General features: G+C 39.9%; 1 protein-coding gene across 9 annotated transcripts in view; it reads right to left on the bottom strand.

The window, feature by feature from the left end:
- Positions 1-23,045, bottom strand: part of ELAVL2 (ELAV like RNA binding protein 2) — a 197,257-nt gene that overhangs the window by 10,550 nt on the left and 163,662 nt on the right. For all 9 annotated transcript variants that reach the window (XM_060762460.2, XM_060762452.2, XM_060762455.2 and 6 more), the window contains 2 exons: positions 4,806-4,959; positions 1,080-1,305 (listed from right to left, as the gene is read on the bottom strand). In XM_060762460.2, coding sequence (XP_060618443.1) covers positions 1,080-1,305; positions 4,806-4,959 — 380 coding nt within the window. The remainder of the gene's footprint in view (positions 1-1,079; positions 1,306-4,805; positions 4,960-23,045) is intronic.

Genomic DNA, 23,045 nt, shown 5'->3' with positions numbered 1-23,045 from the left:
ACTGAATACTGAATAAAAACAGCTGCCTCTTCATGGTCCAGGAGAATGGCTCACAAGAGTAAATGTTTTTGAGAGAGAATTAGTTACTTGCATAACGTTCAAACAACTTGTTTCAGTTCAGTGGCTTAGTTAATCCTGCCAGTGGCCAAATATCTGAAATTGAAATATTAACACCCCTCTAGTTTTGTTTTTTAAACACAAAACCCTTACTTGAGCATTTTTTGCTGAAAAGGTACCTCCAGTTTTTTTTTATTTGGCTATTATTATTATTATTATTATTATTATTATTATTATTGTACAATGATACTTGTTACCTACTTTTAAAAAAGTAACTTCTTGAAATGGACTAAACAACAACAGCATCACATTTAGAGCAAATATACAAGTGCAAGCCTGCAAACACATGCACACACATATCAGCTTTCACAAAACAGCACAAAACTTATATAAAGCTCCAAGCCGTTAAGAAATGCAGATCAACACAGTGTTTGTTTCAATTCACACCATCTGTCCTTTTCAGTACACTAAAATATCACAGAGAAAAGCATATGGCTGCAAACTCTGTGTCACAGGAACAAAGACCCACTCAGAGAAACAGCAAATTTATCTTCCCCCCCCCTTTCTTTCTCTCTGTATATGTGTGGTGTATACATATACATATATATACACACACAAGGTTTTTTCAATTGTTAAAAAATGCAAGGTGAACAGTATGATCCAAAATGGCTAATTCCAAGGTAGAAGTGAATGTGCACTCCCATGCAGTTAAAAAATGTCTGATCTGTAACTGCATACAATACATTAACAAAATTAATTCCAAAATTATGATGTAGATGGGAAAGTTTATTTCTCATGAAATGTTACTAATTAGCTGCTTAAACCCCCTCAGTTTACAGCTGCCAACACATGGCAGTGCCTTTTAAAAGTATTTACTTCTGTATCTTGTAGACACAAAAGTTTAGAAACCAACAACTCTCACATGACAAAACACAATTCTCCTACTAGGGAAGGATAACCCAGTTCAAAGAAGATTTCAGATTGAAGAGCTCCTTTTGAGACATTATACCATTCCCACTTACCTAAAACGTTGAGCCTGCTGAGCTAGAGGTCCTGGATACCTTCTGTTTGGAGACTGGTACAGTTGAGAAAGGATGGCCTGATTTGTTTTTTGGCTTGGATTGTTGGCAAACTTTACAGTGATTGGCTCCGTGGCACCTGAAGGTTTCTGCCCATTCAAGCCTTTGATCGCTTCTTCTGCCTCAATCCGCTTGTCAAATCGAATGAAGCCAACACCCCTTGATACTCCTGCACAAAAGTAGAAGGCATAGGGCTAATTCACTGTTCACTTCTAAGTCTTGCATGGCAATTTCATCACTCTTCAATTTCAATTTCCACAGCTGTACACAAGCAAGTAAGTTCATAAGGAAGCAATGTTTCAGCATTTAAGTTGTGTCTATAAGCTGACTTCATTGTTTTGCACTATCCCATGCCCGGCACCTTTTATAGCCTGGTCACGCCAATTTTAGTAAGTCTGGTTATTGGTTTTTGTCAAGCATTGTTTTGATGGAGTTTCAATGCTACTATTTTATACTCTTATGTTTTATTTGTGTTTTTGTTTTGGATTGTTATATTTTACTATGTTCTTATTTTAACTGTGTTTTTGTTTATGGATTTTTTGCTTTTACGTCTTGTGGACAATGTAAGCTGCCCCGAGTCCCTTCAGGGAGATGGTGGCGAGGTATAAGAATAAAGTTGTTGTTGTTGTTGTTGTCGTCGTCATCATCATCATAATTTGTAAGTCAAGGGCAGGTTTGGAGGGCCAAAATTATGGATTTTGATATGACCTGTGGACACGTTGGGGATCATTCCATAGAGGGGAAAGCACTAATACTACCATTTCATTGCCAAGGTATTAAAAAAAATGTGTAGGGTAAAGAGGAGACAGTAGATCAACTGTTGTTTCTTTTAAGTTCTTCCGGGATGGAGTATGCCCTTGCCTTTTGCCACTTTACTCTGAGAAGAAGATAATTCCTTTGTTCTTAAGAGTTAAAGTAGAGCACTCACCAAGAAGCCATGGCTTTTTAAATAACTACAGTGGTATGTAGGGTGCAAGCGGTTCCTGAGTTACATCCGACTTACAAACAACTCATAGTCAGGAATAGGGCTGAGAGAACAAGAAGTGAAAGAAATCTACTGCTCAGAAGGGAAATTCATTCTTGAAAGATCACGGGGAAAAGCTGTTTCCAATGAAGCTTTCTCACCAATCCTTCTTTCCACAACAAACCAAAATTTTCAAAATCCAATGATTATAGGACAGAAAGTGAGGTGAAATCTTCTGAACAGAGGAACAGACAGCAAAACCAATTCCATTGGGATGTTAATCCTTCCCTATGCTAACTAAAGCTTTTCTATCTATCTAGAGTTACACTTAAAAATGTACCTGTTTTGATTTACATACAAATTTAACTTAAGAACAAACAAGAATCTATCATGTTCTTGAGGACTGCCTGTATATGGTTTTATTTTTTAAAAAACCCAAATACTAATCTATAGAAAATGTGTAACAAGAAAAGAAGTCAGAGCCATGTCCAACAAGTGCATGCAAAAATACTTGTAGATCTAACAAGTGAGTCAGCATGTAGGCAGTCAGACACTAATAGCAACACTATTAAACATAAGGTAGAAGTGATCAGATCACATTAAATGTATTACTAGTCTTTCAGATTAAGGTAGTAGTGGAGAACATGTAACCTTCCGATTATTTTGGTAATTTATAATTCTTGACCCCTGTAACAACAGCATAAAGTTTCTGGGAAGAGAAGCAAAAAAAACCTCAGGATCAAAAATTTAGAGATGAAAGATCAAGAAGGGCCATAGTTCACTGTTCAAGCATATACCTATTTTATATACAGAGGGTTCCAAATTTAATGCCTGGCCTTTGTTAGCAAGGCAAAAAAAATGTTTGCCTTAAATAAATAAATAAATAATCCAACCTTACACCCTCTCAAAAAGTAACAGCAGTCCATAAAACCATTAATCACACCCGGACGTACAATTTTCTTCCTGTAAATAGATATTCTCATTTTGGGAGTCAAACATTTCCCTTTTTAAACAATGGAAGGGGAAGGGAAATTGAAGGAGACACAACCTATTAAGTATGAGGAGAGGGTCCAGGATCCTCAGAAAATGCCCATCTTAACTCTGGAATCAGGGTAGACGCTACTATATTAGATGGGTTGATGACCTCACTCACTATTATGCAACTTTCAATGTTAGACTGCAGAATGTCACCTACCCACATTGGCATTTCCAACTTTCTTATATGTGTTCATCCTCTCCACATTTAACAGTGCATAGTAACATCCATTAAAAAAATAACCCAAACAGGAAAGGTGGTTTTCAGTATAGCATACTAACATGCCAAAGTCATCAGAATATGGAACTGGATAGTCATCTTCAACCTAGTGCACTCTATATGTTTCTGCTTATCATTCCCATAAACACTAGTTTAGATGGTCGAAAGAAATTACTGGAGTCATAATCGTAAACATTAGAAGATAGAGAAACACACAACTGAATTCCTTCTTGGCTTTATCTACTGTGTCCAATGTACACCTATGACAATGGAAGAATAGAGTATATCTTTGGAAATTGGGGTGGGGAAATCAGTGGCTGCAATGGTTAACATCTGGTGCAGGGCTTCGTATATGTCCCTGCAACGGAACAGAAGGAAACGTCTTCCTTTTGCGTCTGTTCCTGGAACCAGTCAGCACTTACGATTGGCTTGTGGCTATTCATCAACTTGATGTGTATCTGCACACCATGCTGAAACTGCTGCTTGAACTATAAGGAAAGAGGTTCAAGCAGCACATAAGGGGCAAACAAGATGCTTTGTGGAAAAGGGGTGGAGAGAAAGGCTTTTTAAAAAATGAAAAGAAAATGCCCACAAATCCATGTTCTTTTTGAAATTTTTTCCAACTCATGAAAAATAAGGTGGTCAGGTTTGTGAAGTCCAAAAAATTAAATGAGATTCAAATCAGAAACATACACTAGGAATACCCTTCAGATTTTAAATATGTAAACTCTCATTTCAAAAGGATGGTTCACACTCCATCCTTTCCAATAGATTCCATTCATTCTGACTTTTTTTTTTACACTGTAGAGAAAAGGCAAGATGTGTTTGCTAAGTTGGCAGTGCTTGGAAAGCTAAGAATGAGTTTAATAAAAAAGAAACTGTTCAATATTTATGTATCCAATCAATATGTCTTTCACACCTTCTTTTATTTTTTTAAACCCTGGAGATTTGTTTCCCTTTGAATCTCACAGTTCATAATTCTTCAGTAGTAGGATAATGCAACTTGTCAAAGTCTTAGTAACAATTTCCAATTTGAGCTTCATCCAGTCTTAGCCTAAGAGAACAGCGGAGCGTTTCTATGTTATATTTTTCTTTTCTCTTTTTACCCCTCCCCCTGTTTTTATTAACATTTTTTAAGGAACACGGGGACTATTTTCACTCAGTAGCTTGGAAATGAAGATTATAGTAGCTGTAAATTTATTACAAGGCATGAAACAGGCTTCAAACCTGCACCTTCAAGGTGGAAATGACTCAGGCTGGCTGACTACATTCCACAATCTATTTTTGTCCATGCATATTTATGAACAATTCCAGCAGAAAATTGTATTTTCTGGCCCACATATACCTTTGATATGTTCTAGAAGCAAAACTGCTGTACTGGAAGGTAGAGTATTTCACAATCTGGTGGGTTGAAAAAGTGAAAAACTATGCAGAGCAGCTTTTTACTTACCAGTGACTTGGTCAACTAGAATACGAGAAGTTATAATTCGCCCATACTGGGAGAATAGTTGCTCCAGTTCTTTCTGCGTCATAGTTTTTGGGAGACCGCTGACATATAGATTTGCATCTCTAATGGAAGCTGAGCTTGGTCGAGCATAGGAAACCTGTAGAGCAAGATAATAAAACATTTTCAGTTCTTCATGCAGATAGCACTATGAACAAAGCAGGCTACTTCAAGCAGATGGTTGCCTTTGTTTCAAAAATCGTGAAAACATGCAACCAGAACTAAAGATTTTATCTTAGCAGAATGTTTTGTTTGCACCACAAAAAAGGTCCAATCTGCTTAATTTAATTCCTATCGGTACATGTAAAACCTCAAATATCCTGGCTCTGTTTTCAGCTGAAAGCCACAAATACACTTCTCTTATACTTTTAAGGTCTCCAAACACAACTGTCCATATGGCAGTCATAGGGAAATCTTACAAGCAGCTTCATGAAAACCTTGCAAACAGTTACCCAGCTCATAGATGCCCAGGCAATCACACACAGCCATCACAAACTATGTGCAACCAGCTGGTCACTGTGTGAGAGGATTTTTTATTGTCATTTTCTAATTACTACTCTATATATGAACAGCTGTGTAAAGCCACTTTCCAGCTTGGTTGTTTTTCCACAGCAACATCCCTTTGATATATTAAAGAAGTCATCAAAATATAACCAGCTAACCAGAAAGCAATGTTACAGCAATGTTACAGCAAGGGAATTGCATATTTCTATATATAAATTAATAGAAAATGCTACTTCATCAATAAATAGTTGCCTTTAACTCCTCATTTTAATTCCTTCTTCAACTATTTTAACAATTACCAGGCAAGTTGTCTCTTGTAATATTTTATATATCTTCACTGAAAAGTGCAAGATTAATATAGGAACAGGGCTTGGCATTGCTTACGTCTCTCTGAAAAGAGTTCTTACCTCATCAAAATTTTATTTACACAGTTACACAACACACTTATACAATACACCAAGGACATGCCATCTTTAGAACACAACTTTGCTTCCACAGAAAGGGTTTCTTTTTTTAAATTGTCCAACACTTCAATCAATATCAAGCCTCAGATTTAAAATTTTGAGTGGTGCAATATACATTGCTATTTTCCCTGGCAAACTACAGCCCCTTAAAAACGAGTTCCAAGGAGCTCAAAACCACGCTATTCATTCAGATGGATTGTTGGATATAAACAGGATATCTCAAACCAGAACCCACAACTAGAAAGTAATTGGGGAATAGTCAAGTCAACTCAACTTTATTGAGATCCCATCCCATCTCCCCTTGGGACGGCTAACAACATGGATGGCAGCAATTCAATGCAAAACAAATACACAAAAAAGCATAATAAATTTAAAGCAAATCAGTATTGCAACAATTTATCATAACTAAGACATATTAGCAACCAACGAAACACAGTAGGTCGGTAAAAGATAGAAATCAGAAATTAAAAACACAGTTTAGTGTGCGACTAGTCGAATAATTAATGGTTTGTTGATCCTCTGTAAGAACATGATCTCCTATAACAGACAGAGAAAGATAGTCCGTTTAACCAGGTGAGGGAGTGCTGAAGGAGGAAAATTTTACCCCCCCCCCCCCCAACATGTCATAAATGATGGTTGTTGTGACGACGGTGACATGGGGTGGGGAGAATAACAGGGGAAAATAGTTCTACTTCTACCACCATAGTTCTACCACCATAGAAAATAGTTCTACCACCATCTCAGCCCCCCCCCCCCCCGGTAAAATGGACTATCCTCGTCCTCATAACACTTTAAAGGTAGGTAGTTTTCATTTCGTATAAGCTTCTTTGGAAAATAAAAACAAAAGCATATATCCCCTTCATTTTTTTCCAGTTTCAGACTCAATTAGACTTAAACTCAAGGTGACTTACAACAGAAAAACAAGCTCATCGTCTTACTCTACAAAAATCTATACCAAAAAAAGAGAGTTAATATTGAAGATGTCAAACAACAGTTTGAAGCTTTTTCTGTAAACGACTACCATTATTATTATTATTTATTATTTGCACTTGTTAACCGCCACTCTCAGCCCGAGGGCGACTCGTGGCGGTGTACAGAACATAGAACATAGAAAGACAACAGTTTACAATAGATCAGGACCATAACACACATCTTACTAATATACAGTTACTTAACTAAAAATCCGCTTCGTCTTGTTTGGGGTCATAATCAATCTCGTAGTCATAGTCCATTCCGGTGGTCATTCCAAAAACATAGCACTTAGTTGAAGGCCTTTTCGAAGAGCCAGGTTTTCAGGCCCTTGCGGAAGGCCATGAGGGAAGGCGCCTGTCTGATTTCAGCAGGGAGGGAGTTCCATAGCCGGGGGGCCACCACCGAGAAGGCCCGCTCTCTTGTCCCCGCCAGGCGTGCCTGTGAGGCAGGCGGGACCGAGAGAAGGGCCTCCCCGGATGATCTCAAGGTCCTCGTGGGCTCGTAGGCCGAGATGCGGTTCTCAAGGTATTTTGGGCCGGAACCGTTTAGGGCTTTGTAGGATAACACCAGCACCTTAAATTGGGCCCGGTAGCAGATCGGCAGCCAGTGGAGCTGGGACAGCAAGGGCGTTGTGTGCTCCCTGCGTCCCGCTCCAGTTAACAACATGGCTGCCGCGCGCTGGACTAGCTGGAGCTTCCGGGCCGTCTTCAAGGGCAGCCCCACGTAGAGAGCGTTGCAGTAGTCGAGGCGGGATGTGACCAAAGCGTGTACCACCGTGGCCAAGTCAGACTTCCCAAGATACGGGCGCAGCTGGCGCACGAGCCGAAGCTGTGCAAATGCTCCCCTGGTCACCGCCGAAACCTGGGGATCCAGGCTCAGCGATGAGTCCAGGGTCACACCCAAGCTGCGAACCTGTGCCTTCAAGGGGAGTGCGACCCCGTCCAGCACAGGCTGTAACCCTATACCCTGTTCGGCCTTGCGACTGACCAGGAGTACCTCTGTCTTGTCTGGATTTAATTTCAGTTTGTTCGCCCTCATCCAGACCGTCACAGCGGCCAGGCACCGGTTCAGGACTTCGACAGCCTCCTTAGTAGCAGGTGGGAAGGAGTGACAGAGTTGGACGTCATCTGCGTACAGGTGACACCGCACCCCGAAACTCCGGATGATCTCACCCAGCGGCTTCATGTAGATGTTAAACAGCATGGGGGACAGGATGGAGCCCTGAGGAACACCACAGGTCAAAGGCTGTGGTGTTGAACAGGAGTCCCCCAATAACACCTTCTGGGTACGACCCTCCAGAAATGACTGGAGCCACCGCAAAGCGGTGCCCCCAAGGCCCATCTCTGCAAGGCGTCCCAGAAGAATACCGTGGCACCTGGCCTCAAAATTCTGAAGCAGCCAATATGGTATCCAAAGTATGTAGATCTGGCTTCCTAAAGTAATGAATTAAGAGTGAGATCACGTGACTGTATACTACCGCAAGCCTTCTGAATGTACCATATGTAGAGTATAAATTGAGTTTTTCAGCCTTTTTTTAGGCTGAAAAAGCCCCTCTCAGCTTATACTCAAGTCAGTTATTATTTTACTCTGTATTATTACTTTATTATTATTATTATTATACTTTATTATTATTAATTTACATTTTTTCTATTTATTATTTGTTGCTATTATTACATTTATTATTTTACTCTACTTCTATTATTACATTTATTACTTACACTATTTATTGTTGTTATTGCATTCATTATTTTACTCTATTATTTTTTATTATATTTATTATTTTGCTCTATTATTATTGGGAGGATATGTAAGCACATTTACATTGAAGGTGGTTAGAATAATGGTTTAATCAGGGTTCTCTTAAATTCCAGTTTTATGTAAATATTCAAAAATGTGTAAGCTAGTGATGCCTCAATTAATGTAATTTTATTGGTATCCATTTTTATTTTGAAATTTACCAGTAGCTGCTGCATTTCCCACCCTCGACTTATGATTGAGTCATTTTGTTTTCCCAAGTTTTTGTGGTAAAATTAGGTGCTTTGGCTTATATTCGTGTCAGCTTATACTCGAGTATATACAATATTAGTAATATTAACTGAAAGTTATGAAATAATATCCTGAGGAAGGGCATATTGCTTTGGTAACTATGAAGACTCTCGCTTCAAAATCTCACTAAGTAAAGCCAGTTGCTGGCTTTAGGAAAATATAAAGACATGAAGTCAAAAAGAAAAGAAAAAACCTGGGGAAAAATGCTCATCCTGCTCCCCCTTTAAATTTTTTTTGGTTTTGTTTTAGTATTACTGGACCTTTTCTGGGCTTTTGTATCACTAGGAGAGTCACAATCTCTCTCTTTAATCTAGAACCCAGGATTGTTGTGAAAATGAAAAAAACTCCATGAACATTTTACTAAAATCTTTTAGGGAAATAGTTAATTGAAGCACAGCCTATCTATACAACTGTCGGCCCATGACAAACTCTTGATGTGACTGTTCTGTGTGTGCAGAGGAGAAACCTTCAAAAGCTCTCCCTTTTCAAGTGGCAGGTTGTACAGACTAACTGAAAAGATCGGTGCTGGCAGATAAACAGGCAGGCTGATAATCACTGCCTTTTCTGTCTTCTTTCTTACAAACTATTCCAGATTCAATCCTGCTTTCAGGTTTCTTCTATCTCCATTACTCCACCTTCCATGGTTAAAAGGCAGTCAATCTTCATAGGCTATTTGGAAAGTCTTTCCATCTCTACCACAACTCCCCATATCACTAAAAATACTGTAAAGTGGAAGTCTGCACTCTAGCACCAATTCGAAATTAGTTATCTTTCTTCCTATCAGCATTCTTCACAGTCTTCTATAATAATACACTGAAATTGGAAATACCATCGTCCTCATTTTAATATTCAGGTATACACCAGGATGTTGCCTAGTTCCTTCATAGCTGTCCCTCCAAGCCTCAAGGTGCATCTACACTGCTGAAGAAATGCAGTGTTGAACCACCTTAACTGTCTCAGTTCAATTGTATGGAATCATGGGAGTGGTAGTTTCATAAGGTTTTTGACCTTCTTTGCCATATGATTCCATGGCACTGGGCCATGGCAATTAAAGTGGCGTCAAACCGTATTAATTCTACAGTGTAGATGAATTCCTAGTCTTCTTCTGATTTCCTGGAATGGCTGAGCCAAGGTATGGAATGTCTAGTTTTAAAGTTCTGTAAATAATCTGTTGTATATATTTATTTATGACATTTATATGCTGCCCTTCTCATCCTGAAGGTAATATGTAAATACAATATATTAAGTAGTATGTAAATACAATATATTATATTATATTATTGCCATAGCACAATATATATTACTATATTGTACTATACTATACTATACTAATATGCTGTAATATTATCAGTAATATGATATAATTATAATATTGCATTATTATTAGTATAATATTGTATTACATTATAATATTATCAATATTATATGTATATATATTATATTATATTATAATTATATTTACTATATTATTAGCACAGTGCAGGAGACAAGGTGGAACTGTCTTCCTGGTCCTTCTCTTTACTCTGGTCCCAGAGCAGCAGTTGGTGCTGCGGGGAGGGACTCCCAACTTGTAACTATATTTGTTTTCTTTGTTTAACCGTAAATGTTCCTTTGTACTCATTCCTTGGCTTTCTTCAATATTTGCTCCAAGTCCTTGCTGTTTCCTTATAGTAGTATGGTGTCCCCTGTACATCTTAAATTGTTGATGTTTCTTCTTCATGGCTTCTTCCTCCAAGTTTAATCCTGTTTTACATATGATTACATTCCATGAATAAATTAGAGAGGTTGATAAAATGTAGCCTTGTTGGACCCCCTTACCAACTGGAAACCATTACATTTCAAATTATGCTGTCCTGGCAATAGCTTCTTGTTCTGGGTACAGATTATGCATCAGAACAATCAATATTGTAGCATACCCATTTCACTAAGAACGTAGTAAGTGTACTGTAAAGCATGAATTTTAAACTCGTGCCTTGTATTTAATCTGTTTTGTATATTTTAATATGTATTTTATAGAAATATGTTTTAATATGTATTTTTATAGAAATATGTTTCACTATGTGGATTTATAGAATTTTTACAATGTTTATGTGTTTTAATTATGCATTATCCTGCCTCGAGGAGAGGCGGGTAAGAAATTACTACTACTACTACTACTACTACTACATCCTTATAACCACAAACATTTTCTGGATTTACCACAGAAAAAAATGACACCTCTGAAAACAGTGACCTATTGAAATGACCAATTTCCCGTAGATGCATACCATAGAATGAAGTTGGATGACCTAGAAAATGTCAAGAGAGAACACCCCTTTAGCATTTCTACCTATTTTTCAACCTAAAAATTGCCTATGATAGATTTTTTTTCCAGATATGGTTAAGTGAAATCACTGTAGTGGTCTGGCAGATAGGAAGGCTACACTGTATTATATTTGTAAGGTCCACAGAAAATGCAAAGAAAAAACTTCCCAAGTTTAAAACCAGTTTTGGCAGTAACCCCGCCCAGTCCCCTCTGCAGGGCATAAAAGGTGCCCTGCATGCACACTCCGCAGTTCCTATGCCACAAAGGCAGGGAGAAAGGAGATTTGTCCGAGGGAAGGCCGGGCAGGTTTGTGTGGATGAAGGAGGGACCAGCGGCAGAGGCAGTGGTGGCCCGGGGGAAGCTGGAGGTTGCTTTGATGCCAAAGCCTGAGCCGCTCTAGCCAGGCGAGTCCGTCTGTCGGCCCTTTTCCGGCGTCAAGGTTGGTGAAAAGAGCTCTTGTCTGGCTGAAGGCCAGTGGAGGTTGTTGGACAACCATCTCCTCTGACTGGACCGTCTGGAAGTTCACTATCCGAGGGGTTTTGGATGGGAGACTCCTGAGAGGGTAGGAGTGGCTGCGCCGGAGGAAGAAGTAAAGACTGGGCCAACAAGGTAGCAGAGGGGACTGTCATAGTCTTTTTCGAGGAGGAAGAGCACGATGGAGCCTTCTTTTTCGCCGGTGGTTGGGTATTACCTGGTGGAGCCAAGGACTTCCCAGGGGTCGGCAAGACTGGAGGAGAGTCGATGAAACTCTTCATGAGCTCTCTTAAAAGCAATCCTCACTGATGTCGAAGATAGTGGGATCGCCATGTTGGACCTCATGGAGCGAGCTGAAGCCACCAAGCTTGAGGGCGACAAAGGACACACTGGTATTGTCTCTGTTGTCTGGGTACAAGACTGTCTTGTCTGTTGGGTTGGTCTCAACGACTTTGAGACTGCCGTGGAAGTCAACCTAGGCCTCGAAGGCGGTTGGGCCATCACCGAAGTTGACGGTTCTGAAGTCGATGGACCCGAGGTCAATGGCTGGGACACCGAAGGAGCAGGAGTCCGCTGGTAAAGAAGATATTTTAGGCGAGTAGCCCTATTTTTCCGAGCCTGAGCCATCAACGATTGGCAGTGGTGGCGGGAAGAAATAACGTGGGTCTCGCTGAGAGAGAGAACGCACTTGGAGTGCTTGTTGGAGTCCGGGAATTTACCTGAACATTGAGAACAATGCTTAAACCGAGTCGCTGACATAGTGATAAAGTTTCCAAAGCAAGCTTTGCAGCAGAAAAACAGGAACTGCGGAGCATGCGCGCAGGGTGCCTTTTATGCCCTACAGAGGGGGCTGGGCGGGGTTACCACCAAAACTTTGGTTTTACACTTGAGAAGTTTTCCGTTGGAGCCTGCGCAGGCACAGATACTCCATATATGTGCATTCACAGAGTCCATGAAGAAAAACATCACACATATGAAACAAATAAGAAAGAAATAGGATTTTAAAATTTTTAAAAAACCACATTAGTCTAGTAGGTTTTATTGCATGCTATCATGAGATCTTTTGATATTGGGCAAGATATAAATATTTTATTAAAACAAACAAATTATTAACATAATTATTTGGCAAATGCACATTTAATTAGCATTTAGAATCCAAGGAACAAAATTCAGTTATGCTGAAAGGAAAACAAAACAAGTTTTATGTCTATATGAAATTACATAAATAGAATAGCATTTTTGTGGTTATGTTCACTGACTTAAGAGTATGTGCCTTGTTGTATATAGGTTGAGTGTAACATCAGATTTTGAGCATCAGTTTAACATTTTCACCAATTACCAGCTACTCTCAGCCTGGACAGAAGTAGAGTATTTTTCTTGCAATGAGAGAGCAGCATTATATGCTTGCCTTAATAAATAAATGTATGACAACGCCATGAGATGGTACAGCAAATATGCCCTCACATTTGGTTTAGCCAGCGCAGCATAACATTTACCCTTCAACAAGAAAAAGTTCTTCTGATAAACAAATCAACTGGAAAAGGTGAAGAAACCTATATTCTTCAATACGCGTTGTTTTCAATTTAAGCATTAAATTAATGAGACTATACTTATAAAGCTTCTTTTGAATCAGAGTTCTTTGCCTTTAAGTTATTAAAACAGTGGACAGTTTTCACTATATTTATTAGAATCAGAAATACAATTAACATTATTACTGCTTTGCATGGCAATACATTTTAGGATACTTTATGAAGTACTAAAATAGGGGGTTAGATCCATAACTTACACACTAGGCCTGCACAACCTGTGGCCCTTCAGGTGTTTTAGTGTTCAGCTCCCAGAATTCTTGGCCATTGGAACAACTGGCTTGAACTTCTGGGAATTGTAGGCACAAAATCTGGAGGGCTGCAGGTTGTACAGATCTGACCTACACGTTCAATTTGTGCCATTTGCATGGTGTATTTTGTGTTGAGTCCCTGTTTTGCAAGCCTCCACAGCTATGAAAGTAACCCAAACAAGGCAAACCAATTATTACTGAATGGGTCTAAGTACCCATTGGACTACATTTGTACCACATTCGGAAACTCCATCTGGTTCAAAATACAGCAGCCAGACTGGTTACAGGGACATCCAGGAGTGAGCATACTATACCTATCCTAAAGTGACTCTACTGTCTGCCAATTATTTTCTGGGCAAAGTATAAGGTTTTCACCTTTAAAGACCTACATGGTTTGTATCTAGGTTACCTGCCTTTTCCTATACAATCTGTCCTGCACACTTAGTCCCTGGGGGGTGTCTACTCCAGCCTGCCAGAACCTGATTGATGACAATCACCCAGAGGACCTTTTTTTGGCTGCCCCAAAACTGTGCAACAACTTGCCAGAAGAGCTCCAAGAACTAAATGAGCTGTTGGAACTTAAAAACCATCTAAAGACCTATCTCTTCCAGCAGGACTAACTGGTCAGTTTTAATAATGAATTTTAAACTCATGACCCGTGTTTTAATCTCTGTTCTGTGTATTTTAATATGTATTTTATAGAAATATGTTTTAATATGTATCTTTTAGAGAAATACATTTAATATGTATTTTGAGCCACAAAGGAGTGGTGGGTAGGAAATAATAATAATAATAATAATAATAATAATAATAATAGACTTCCGGTGTGGATTCATGGGGGCAGGACGGAGGTTTTGAGTGCTCCTCAAACCTCAGCCTTTTCAGACGACTTGGAGGGCAGAGAAGCCCCCCTTCTCGGGTGGATTGAGTCCGGAGAAGCAGCAAACCCACAGGGGTGTCAGCCGACGGTCTAATTGTCCCTTCCCCTCAAGCTGGGATTTGTCAGTACATCCATATAAACACATCCATAAGTGCTCTTTATACATGCAGATGTTATTTTCTGAGTTGGCGTGGGGGTTATATATTCTGTTTCTCTTTCTGCAGTGTCCAACAGCCCTCTCCCAATTTACTTTACAGCCCCCGAAGCATTGCACATGGCCATTCTGTGCTTCATAGAAAGGGGGCAGGAAGTATTTCCCCATAGACCAGCAGTTCTCAACCTGTGGGTCCCCAGGTTTTTTGGCCTACAACTTCCAGAAATCTCAGCCACTTTACCAGCTGTTAGGATTTCTGCGGGTTGAAGGCCAAAACATCTGGGGACCCATAAGTTGAGAACCACTGCCACAGACATATGCACTATGATGATGGCAGTGATGAGATCTTCCAAGGTTCTCTGGAGGTCCCAGCACCTCTACTTCTGCAATCATTTTGTGTCTGGCTATGGGATGGTAGCCCTAGGCTTTTTTACCCAATGTGCAGCATGGAAGGTCCATTTGGAGCTGCTTCATAGGTCCACACATGGGATATTTATTTTAAACTGAGATGTTGACTTGAGGCTCAAATATGGAATGCTAAGAGATTTCTCCAATAATATTATCTCTACTCCAGCTTATTTTATTGTACCTATTTATTAAATGTATTTCCAACCTCCCTTTCAACCTGAATTGGAAAAGCACAAGCATAACATTTAAAAATATAATTATAAAGAAGAGAAATCACAACATAATACTTTTAAGTGTAAATCTCAAACACAAAAAATTGGAATAAATGAAAAATTATTTCCTTAAAAAACAAAATAACCAAGTTTCTCATTCCTTTCCTAAAGGGCAAGACAAGTCACACATGTAGAAGTGCAAGAATCATATGCGCCACAAAGAACTAAGAAAAACTGGCCAGCCTCTTTCCAACAAATCCTGATTGAAAATGGCTGCCACCCTTTTGCTACACCTCAAGTGCCAAAAATGACAGGGGCAGAAAAATGAGGTTGTGAAAATGGGAAGTAGGGCGGAATGCCTTTCTTTCTCTGGCTTGGGCAAGGGAGAGGTAATGGGGTCCAAGGTGTTGCCTCTGCCTCTTATCACCGCCTTTGTGCTAAGTTCTTAATAGTTTATCAGAAAGCCTGTTAGGAAAATGTTCAATGTGGTTTTATAGCTTGCTCACAAGCAAACTTACCCTTACATTCAATGGCTCTTATTCCGCATGCATTAAAATTAAGTTTCAAAAGAATGCAACATTTGTGTTTTGATAAGTGAAATTAGAACTTTTGTGGGCATTCCAAACAAATGTATTTCAATACTGAGACACTAGGTTCATCACAGATTGTTGTTTTAATGACTTGAATACTACTTTTTCAAATCATTTGCACAGAGTTGTAGTGATTTTAGATTGAAAAATTAAACCAGATACTGGCATATTATGGTCTCATAAAGCTGACAAGTGTGATCCCTGGGGAAGGCAATGGCAAACCACCCCAGTATCCTTGCCAAGAAAACTAAATGGACCAGTACAACCAGAGATATGTTGGTATGCCATTGGAAGATGGGACTCCCAGGTCGGAAGATGGCCAAAATGCTACTGGGGAGGAGCAGAGGATAAGTTCAACTAGCCCCAGATGTGATGACGCAGCTAGCTCAAAGCCAAAAGGAAGGCTAGCGGCCGACGGTACTGGAGGTGAACAACGAATCCGACGCTCTAAAGATCAACACACCATAGGAACCTGGAATGTAAGATCTATGAGCCAGGGCAAATTGGATGTTGTCATTGGTGAGATGTTAAGACTAAAGATAGACATTCTGGGGGTCAGCGAACTGAAATGGACTGGAATGGGACACTTCACATCAGATGACCACCAGATCTACTACTGCGGACAAGAGGAACATCGAAGAAATGGAGTAGCCTTCATAATTAATAAGAAATTCACTAAAGCAGTGCTTGGATACAACCCAAAAAATGACAGAATGATCTCAATTCGAGTGCAAGGAAAGCCTTTCAACATCACAGTGATCCAAATATATGCCCCAACCACAGCTGCTGAAGAAGCAGAAGTAGATCAGTTCTATGAGGATCTGCAGGACCTACTGGATAATACACCAAAAAGAGACATTATTTTTATTACAGGAGACTGGAATGCCAAGGTGGGAAGTCAAATGACAACTGGGATCACAGGCAAGCATGGTCTGGGAGAACAAAATGAAGCGGGACGCAGGCTGATAGAATTTTGCCAGGAAAACTCGCTGTGTATAACAAACTCTCTCTTCCAACAACCTAAAAGACGGCTTTATACATGGACCTCACCAGACGGTCAACACCGAAATCAGATCGACTACATCCTTTGCAGCCAAAGGTGGCGGACATCCATCCAGTCGGTGAAAACAAGACCTGGGGCAGACTGTAGCTCAGATCACGAACTTCTTATTGCTCAATTTAGAATAAAACTAAAGAGATCAGGGAAAATACACAGACCACTTAGATATGATCTCACTAACATTCCTAGCGAATATACAGTGGAAGTGAAGAACAGATTTGAAGGACTAGATTTAGTAAACAGAGTCCCAGAAGAACTATGGACAGAAGTCCGCGACATTGTTCAGGAGGCGGCAACAAAGTACGTCCCAAAGAAAAAGAAAACCAAGAAGGCAAAATGGTTGTCTGCTGAGACACTGGAAGTAGCCCAAGAAAGGAGGAAAGCAAAAGGAAACGGGGATAAGGGGAGATATGCCCAGTTAAATGCGCAATTCCAGAGGTTAGCCAGAAGAGATAAGGAACTATTTTTAAATAAGCAATGCATGGAAGTGGAAGAAGACAACAGAATAGGAAGGACACGAGACCTCTTCCAGAGAATTAGAAACATTGGAGGTAAATTTCAGGCAAAAATTGGTATGATAAGAAACAAAGATGGCAGGGACCTAACAGAAGCTGAAGAGATCAAGAGAAGGTGGCGAGACTATACAGAGGATCTGTATAGGAAGGATAATAATATCGAGGATAGTTTTGATGGTGTGGTGAATGAATTAGAACCAGGCATCCTGAGGAGTGAGGTTGTATGGGTCTTAAGAAGCATTGCTAACAACAAGGCAGCAGGAGACGACGGGATCCCAGCTGAACTGTTTAAAATCTCAAAAGATGATGCTGTCAAGGTGATGCATGCCATATGCCAGCAAATATGGAAAACACAAGAATGGCCATCAGACTGGAAAAAAATCAACTTATATCCCCATACCAAAAAAGGGAAATGCGAAAGACTGCTCAAACTTCCGTACAGTGGCCCTTATTTCTCATGCCAGTAAGGTAATGCTCAAGATCCTGCAAGGAAGACTCCAGAAATACATGGAGCGAGAGTTGCCAGATGTTCAAGCTGAGTTTAGAAAAGGCAGAGGAATGAGAGACCAGATTGCCAATATCCGCTGGATAATGGAGAAAGGCAGGGAGTTTCAGAAAAACATCTATTTCTGCTTCATTGACTATTCTAAAGCCTTTGACTGTGTGGATCATAATAAATTGTGGCAAGTTCTTAGTGGGATGGGCATACCAAGCCACCTTGTCTCTCTCCTGAGGAATCTGTACAAGGATCAAGTGGCAACAGTAAGAACTGACCACGGAACAACAGACTGGTTCAAGATTGGGAAAGGCATACGGCAAGGCTGCATACTCTCACCCAACCTTTTTAACTTGTATGAAGAACACATCATGCGATGTGCGGGGCTTGATGAATGCAAAGATGGGGTAAAAATTGCTGGAAGAAACATTAACAACCTCAGATATGCAGATGACACCACTCTGATGGCCGAAAGTGAGGAGGAGCTGAGGAGCCTTCTAATCAAGGTGAAAGAAGAAAGCGCAAAAGCCGGGTTGCAGCTAAACATCAAAAAAACCAAGATTATGGCAACAAGAATGATTGACAACTGGGAAATAGAGGGAGAAAATGTGGAGGCCGTGACAGACTTTGTATTTCTAGGCGCAAAGATTACTGCAGATGCAGACTGTGGCCAGGAAATCAGAAGACGCTTACTTCTTGGGAAGAGAGCAATGTCCAATCTCGATAAAATACTAAAGAGTAGAGACATCAGACTGGCAACAAAGATCCGCCTAGTCAAAGCCATGGTATTCCCTGTAGTAACCTACGGATGTGACAGCTGGACCTTAGGGAAGGCTGAGCGAAGGAAGATAGATGCTTTTGAGCTGTGGTGTTGGAGGAAAGTTCTGAGAGTGCCTTGGACTGCGAGAAGATCCAACCAGTCCATCCTCCAGGAAATAAAGCCCGACTGCTCATTGGAGGGAAGGATACTAGAGACAAAGTTGAAGTACTTTGGCCACATCATGAGGAGACAGCAAAGCCTAGAGAAGACAATTATGCTGGGGAAAGTGGAAGGCAAAAGGAATAGGGGCCGACCAAGGGCAAGATGGATGGATGGCATCCTTGAAGTGACTGGACTGATCTTGAAGGAGCTGGGGTTGGTGACAGCCGACAGGGAGCTCTGGCGTGGGCTGGTCCATGAGGTCACGAAGAGTCGGAGACGACTGAACGAATGAACAACAACAACAACAAAGCTGACATTCATCTAAAATACTATTCCTATTTTGATGCATAGGAGAATATACTCCTTGGCTACCCAATGCCACCCACAACTTGGTAGACACCAGTTGTTCTTCATGTTCTAATCAGACGGCTTCAACATTAAACACCAAAGAACATGACAAGCCTCTTAGTTCCACTTAGGACAGGAGTCTCAGATTTTGCAAATGCATTTATTAAGGGAGGATTGAAAAGTTATCTTAAAAATTGGCCCTTTTAACCCTTTTAACATATAAACGCAAATAAATTAGAGTATACACTCATCTTCATGTTGGTTCATAGCAGGGAGAAGTCTCCATAACCCAAGCTGGTGCTATACACTTCTCCAAAAACGATACACCTACATTCTGTTTTGCAACAACTAATCACACTTAGAGAAGTAGTGTATTCACACTGAGGTTAAACAAGAAAGCAAGACAGAGGTGGTTATATTTATGGCTGGATGAATGCTGGCATCCTCTGAGACTTTGGCTGGAGACTGAAATCAGAAAATGGCTACATATGTATTTTTAATCTAGCGTTTCCTCTAATTAGAGAAGTAGCATGTAATGTGGAGACTTTTTAGCTAGTACCATACAATGTTGAGTCATTTGTGTAATGATAACAAACTGTTGGAAAAAGTAGAAAGGTACTATGCACTACTTCAGTTTGAAAAGGGGCGGAGCAAAATAAACATCTAGGTTGAGCATCAATTATGTGTTATTTCAATATCCAAAATATTCCAACATACAAAGCTGTCCACATGGATGGCTGAGATAGTGATGCCTTTGCTTTCTGATAGTTCAAACACAAATTCTGTTTAATGTACAAAATTATTAAAATAATCTTTATAAAATTACCTTTAGACTATGTGTGTAAGATATATTAAACATAAATACCCTGTGTTTAGACTTGAATTCCATCTACAAGTCATTATATTACATACAGTGATATCTTGACTTAAACTGTTCTGTGACTGAGCTCTTAACTCAAAATATTCTTATCTCAAAGTGAATTTTCCCATTGAAATGCTATTAAGTTTCAGGCCCCCCAATGCACCCCCCATTTCTGTTTTTAAATAAGGTTTTTTTTTTTGGTCGTGTCAGGAGTGACTTGAGGAACTGCAAGTCGCTTCTGGTGTGAGAGACTTGACAGTCTGCAAGGATGTTGCCCAGGGGACGCATGCACTTTATAAATAATAAATCATGTATAAATGCACATTCACATGGAACAAAAAAGAAAGATCAACTTTAAAATGGTAAAAGCACAAAGTGAAGAGGCAAGAGCATCATTTTCTTCATACTGTTTAAATTCCAGCCTCCCTCCCTCTCACTTCATGAAGCCAAACATACCAGGAATAAAAACCACACCAAAACAACTAAACCAAAGTTCCTCAAAGCGGAAAAGATCAAAGCAGACAGCAATCTTCCAATATGGACAAGGGCATGAGTCACGTAGGCTATTCATTTGAAGCCCTATAGCCCTGTATTATCACGCAATAGCTCCCTCTGGCACTAACTCTTAGCTTAAATCAAAGTACTTATGTAAAAGTGAAACATGGGTCAAGCAACAGCTCTTAACTCAAAACGTTCTTAAGTTGGGATGTTCTTAAGTAGATGTTTCAACTGCATGTACGTGTAATGTATATGTATACCCACACGCAAATGTAGGTATTCAAAAAAAGATTTAAAATCTGAAATCCAAAACATTTTGGATAGGGAATCCTTAATCTCTATCTTGAACTAATGTCTATTTCTGAAGTGTACAATTTTGAGCTCTGTGGCTTTTGTGAATAATAATAATATTAACTGAAAAGCTGAACACATTTTTTAAAAATTTAAAAGAAATGGTTTATTTTCTTCCAAAAGACTACCTATCCTGTTTGCCTTTGTTTTTGAAAAAGCAGTGCATGGAAAAATGTAACATGAACAATAAAACATGGAAAAGAGAAGAAAACACAACTTTAAATATTTTTGTACAGTTGGAAAGTCTGATCAAAAGATTTATTCCAAACCTATTCTATTCTGTTGTTCAAACAAAGACTTTGCAGTGATTTAATAAAGCTAACACAATATCCACAGAGTCAACCAATAAAATGACAAATAACATGTTCCTTTTTTCTAAAAAAAGGTCCTCTGTAGACATTTTTAAAAAGGGAAAACACCTTTCTTTTGTCCCAACACAAATTGTTATTCTGCTTCACATCTGCAGAAGCACTTCACTTTATCTTGAGAGTACAGTCCTGTGGTATTTAATTACCCTGTCAAGAGCACTAAATGGTTTGGCACCAAGCCCTTTCCCTCAATCTCTGCTGATTGATAGCATCAATAAAATCCACTCACTTTAATTAAACCTCCAAATAGGATCTCCTTTTGCCACTCACTAGGATCAATGTTCTTTAATATGGAAAGAACAGAACACAGAGATTGTGAGGGTGCTTCTTCCTCACCTTCACAGTTCACTTCCTTCAGATGTTCTAAAGGGATTTTACACAATGCATACATATTTCGCAGTTCTCTTGGCACCTTAGTTAATGGGAAAGATCACCATTAAAAACTGTCATCTACAAAAGATTGCTTCCTACAGATATGGAGCCTTTTTTTTTTTTGCAAATATGCATGCTAAAAACAGACATTATTTTTCTGTCATTTTTGCAAAGCTTTTTGTAGAGTTTTTTTTATGCGGTTGTCGTTCAACCACTTATCCCATTCTGTAAACATATTAATATACAGGCAGTTTGAAACTTTCAAAAAATATTAATGTTTTTTGAGAAAGTTGTTATATGATCGTATTTGTTTTGAACTAACTGCTGCTGTACAGCTAGTGATGCTAAAGAATTGACTGATATTCAAGATGTAATGTCCAAGTGATTCCCAAAGCTTTTTAGCCATGGAACCTTCAGAAGACTCCCCCCACTCCCCATGGAACCCTAAAATAAATCTATCCCAAAATACTGTGAACCACAAAGTTCATCCTTTTTTAAAATCTCCTCCCGTTGCCTGTGTGTTTTGTATAATGTAGGTTGGGAAATAAAGATATTCCAATTTTGTTCTTCATACTCAGTTTCACAGTGGCTCTGTTCTTTCCCGGAGGGGCGTATCCAGAAGGTGGTGCTAGAGGACTCCTGTTTCAACCCTTGGCCATTATCCTGTGGGGTCCTCGGGATTCTATTTTGTCCCCCATGTTGTATACATGAAACCAATGGGAGACGTCATCCAGAGTTTTGGAGTGCAGTGCCAACTATATGTAGATGACATCCAACTCTCCTACTCGTTCCCGCCTAAAGCCAAAGAAACTGTCCTGACCCTAAACCAGTGTCTGTTATCAGTAATGGACTGAATGAGGGTAAATAAATTTAAACTTAATCCAGATAAGACAGAGGTCAGTCAGAAAGCAGATCAGGGAATAGTTTACCAGCCTGTGCTGGGGATTACACTCCCACCAAAGACACAGATCTGCAGTTTGGGGGTACTCGTGAATTCAGAGTTCAATCTGGAGGGCCAGGTCTCGGCAGTGCTCAGGAGAGCCTTTGCACAATTAAAACTTGTGTCCCAACTCTGCCCATTCCTTGAGAAACTGGATCTGGCCATGGTGGTACATACCTTAGTTTCATTCTGTCTGCAGTACTATAATATCCTTTATGTGGGGCTGCCTTTGAAGAATGTTTAGAAACTTCCGCTGGTACAAAGAGTTGTGGCCAGGTTGCTCACTGGGGCTGGCTACAGAGAGCAGACAACCCCCCTGTTGCAGGAGCTCCACTGGTTGCCAGTTTCTTTCTGGGCACAATTCAAAGTGCTGGTTATGACCTTCAAAGCCCAGGTCCCAGCTATTTGGCTGACCACATCTCCTCGCATAAGCCTGGCCTTGCCTTGAGATCTTCAGGAGAGAACCTTTTAAGCCAGAATCTCAGTCCCACTTCCATCACAACCTTGGTTCATGGGAAAGAGAGAGTGGGCCTCTTCTCTCAGTGGCTGCCCCTAGACTCTGGAACTCCCTTCTTCCCAGGGAAGCCAGAATGACCTCTTCCCTGTTC

This window comes from Anolis sagrei, chromosome 2 (assembly GCF_037176765.1).
Source record: "Anolis sagrei isolate rAnoSag1 chromosome 2, rAnoSag1.mat, whole genome shotgun sequence".
Lineage (NCBI taxonomy): Eukaryota > Metazoa > Chordata > Lepidosauria > Squamata > Dactyloidae > Anolis > Anolis sagrei.
This window is presented reverse-complemented; position numbering and strand designations above follow the sequence as displayed.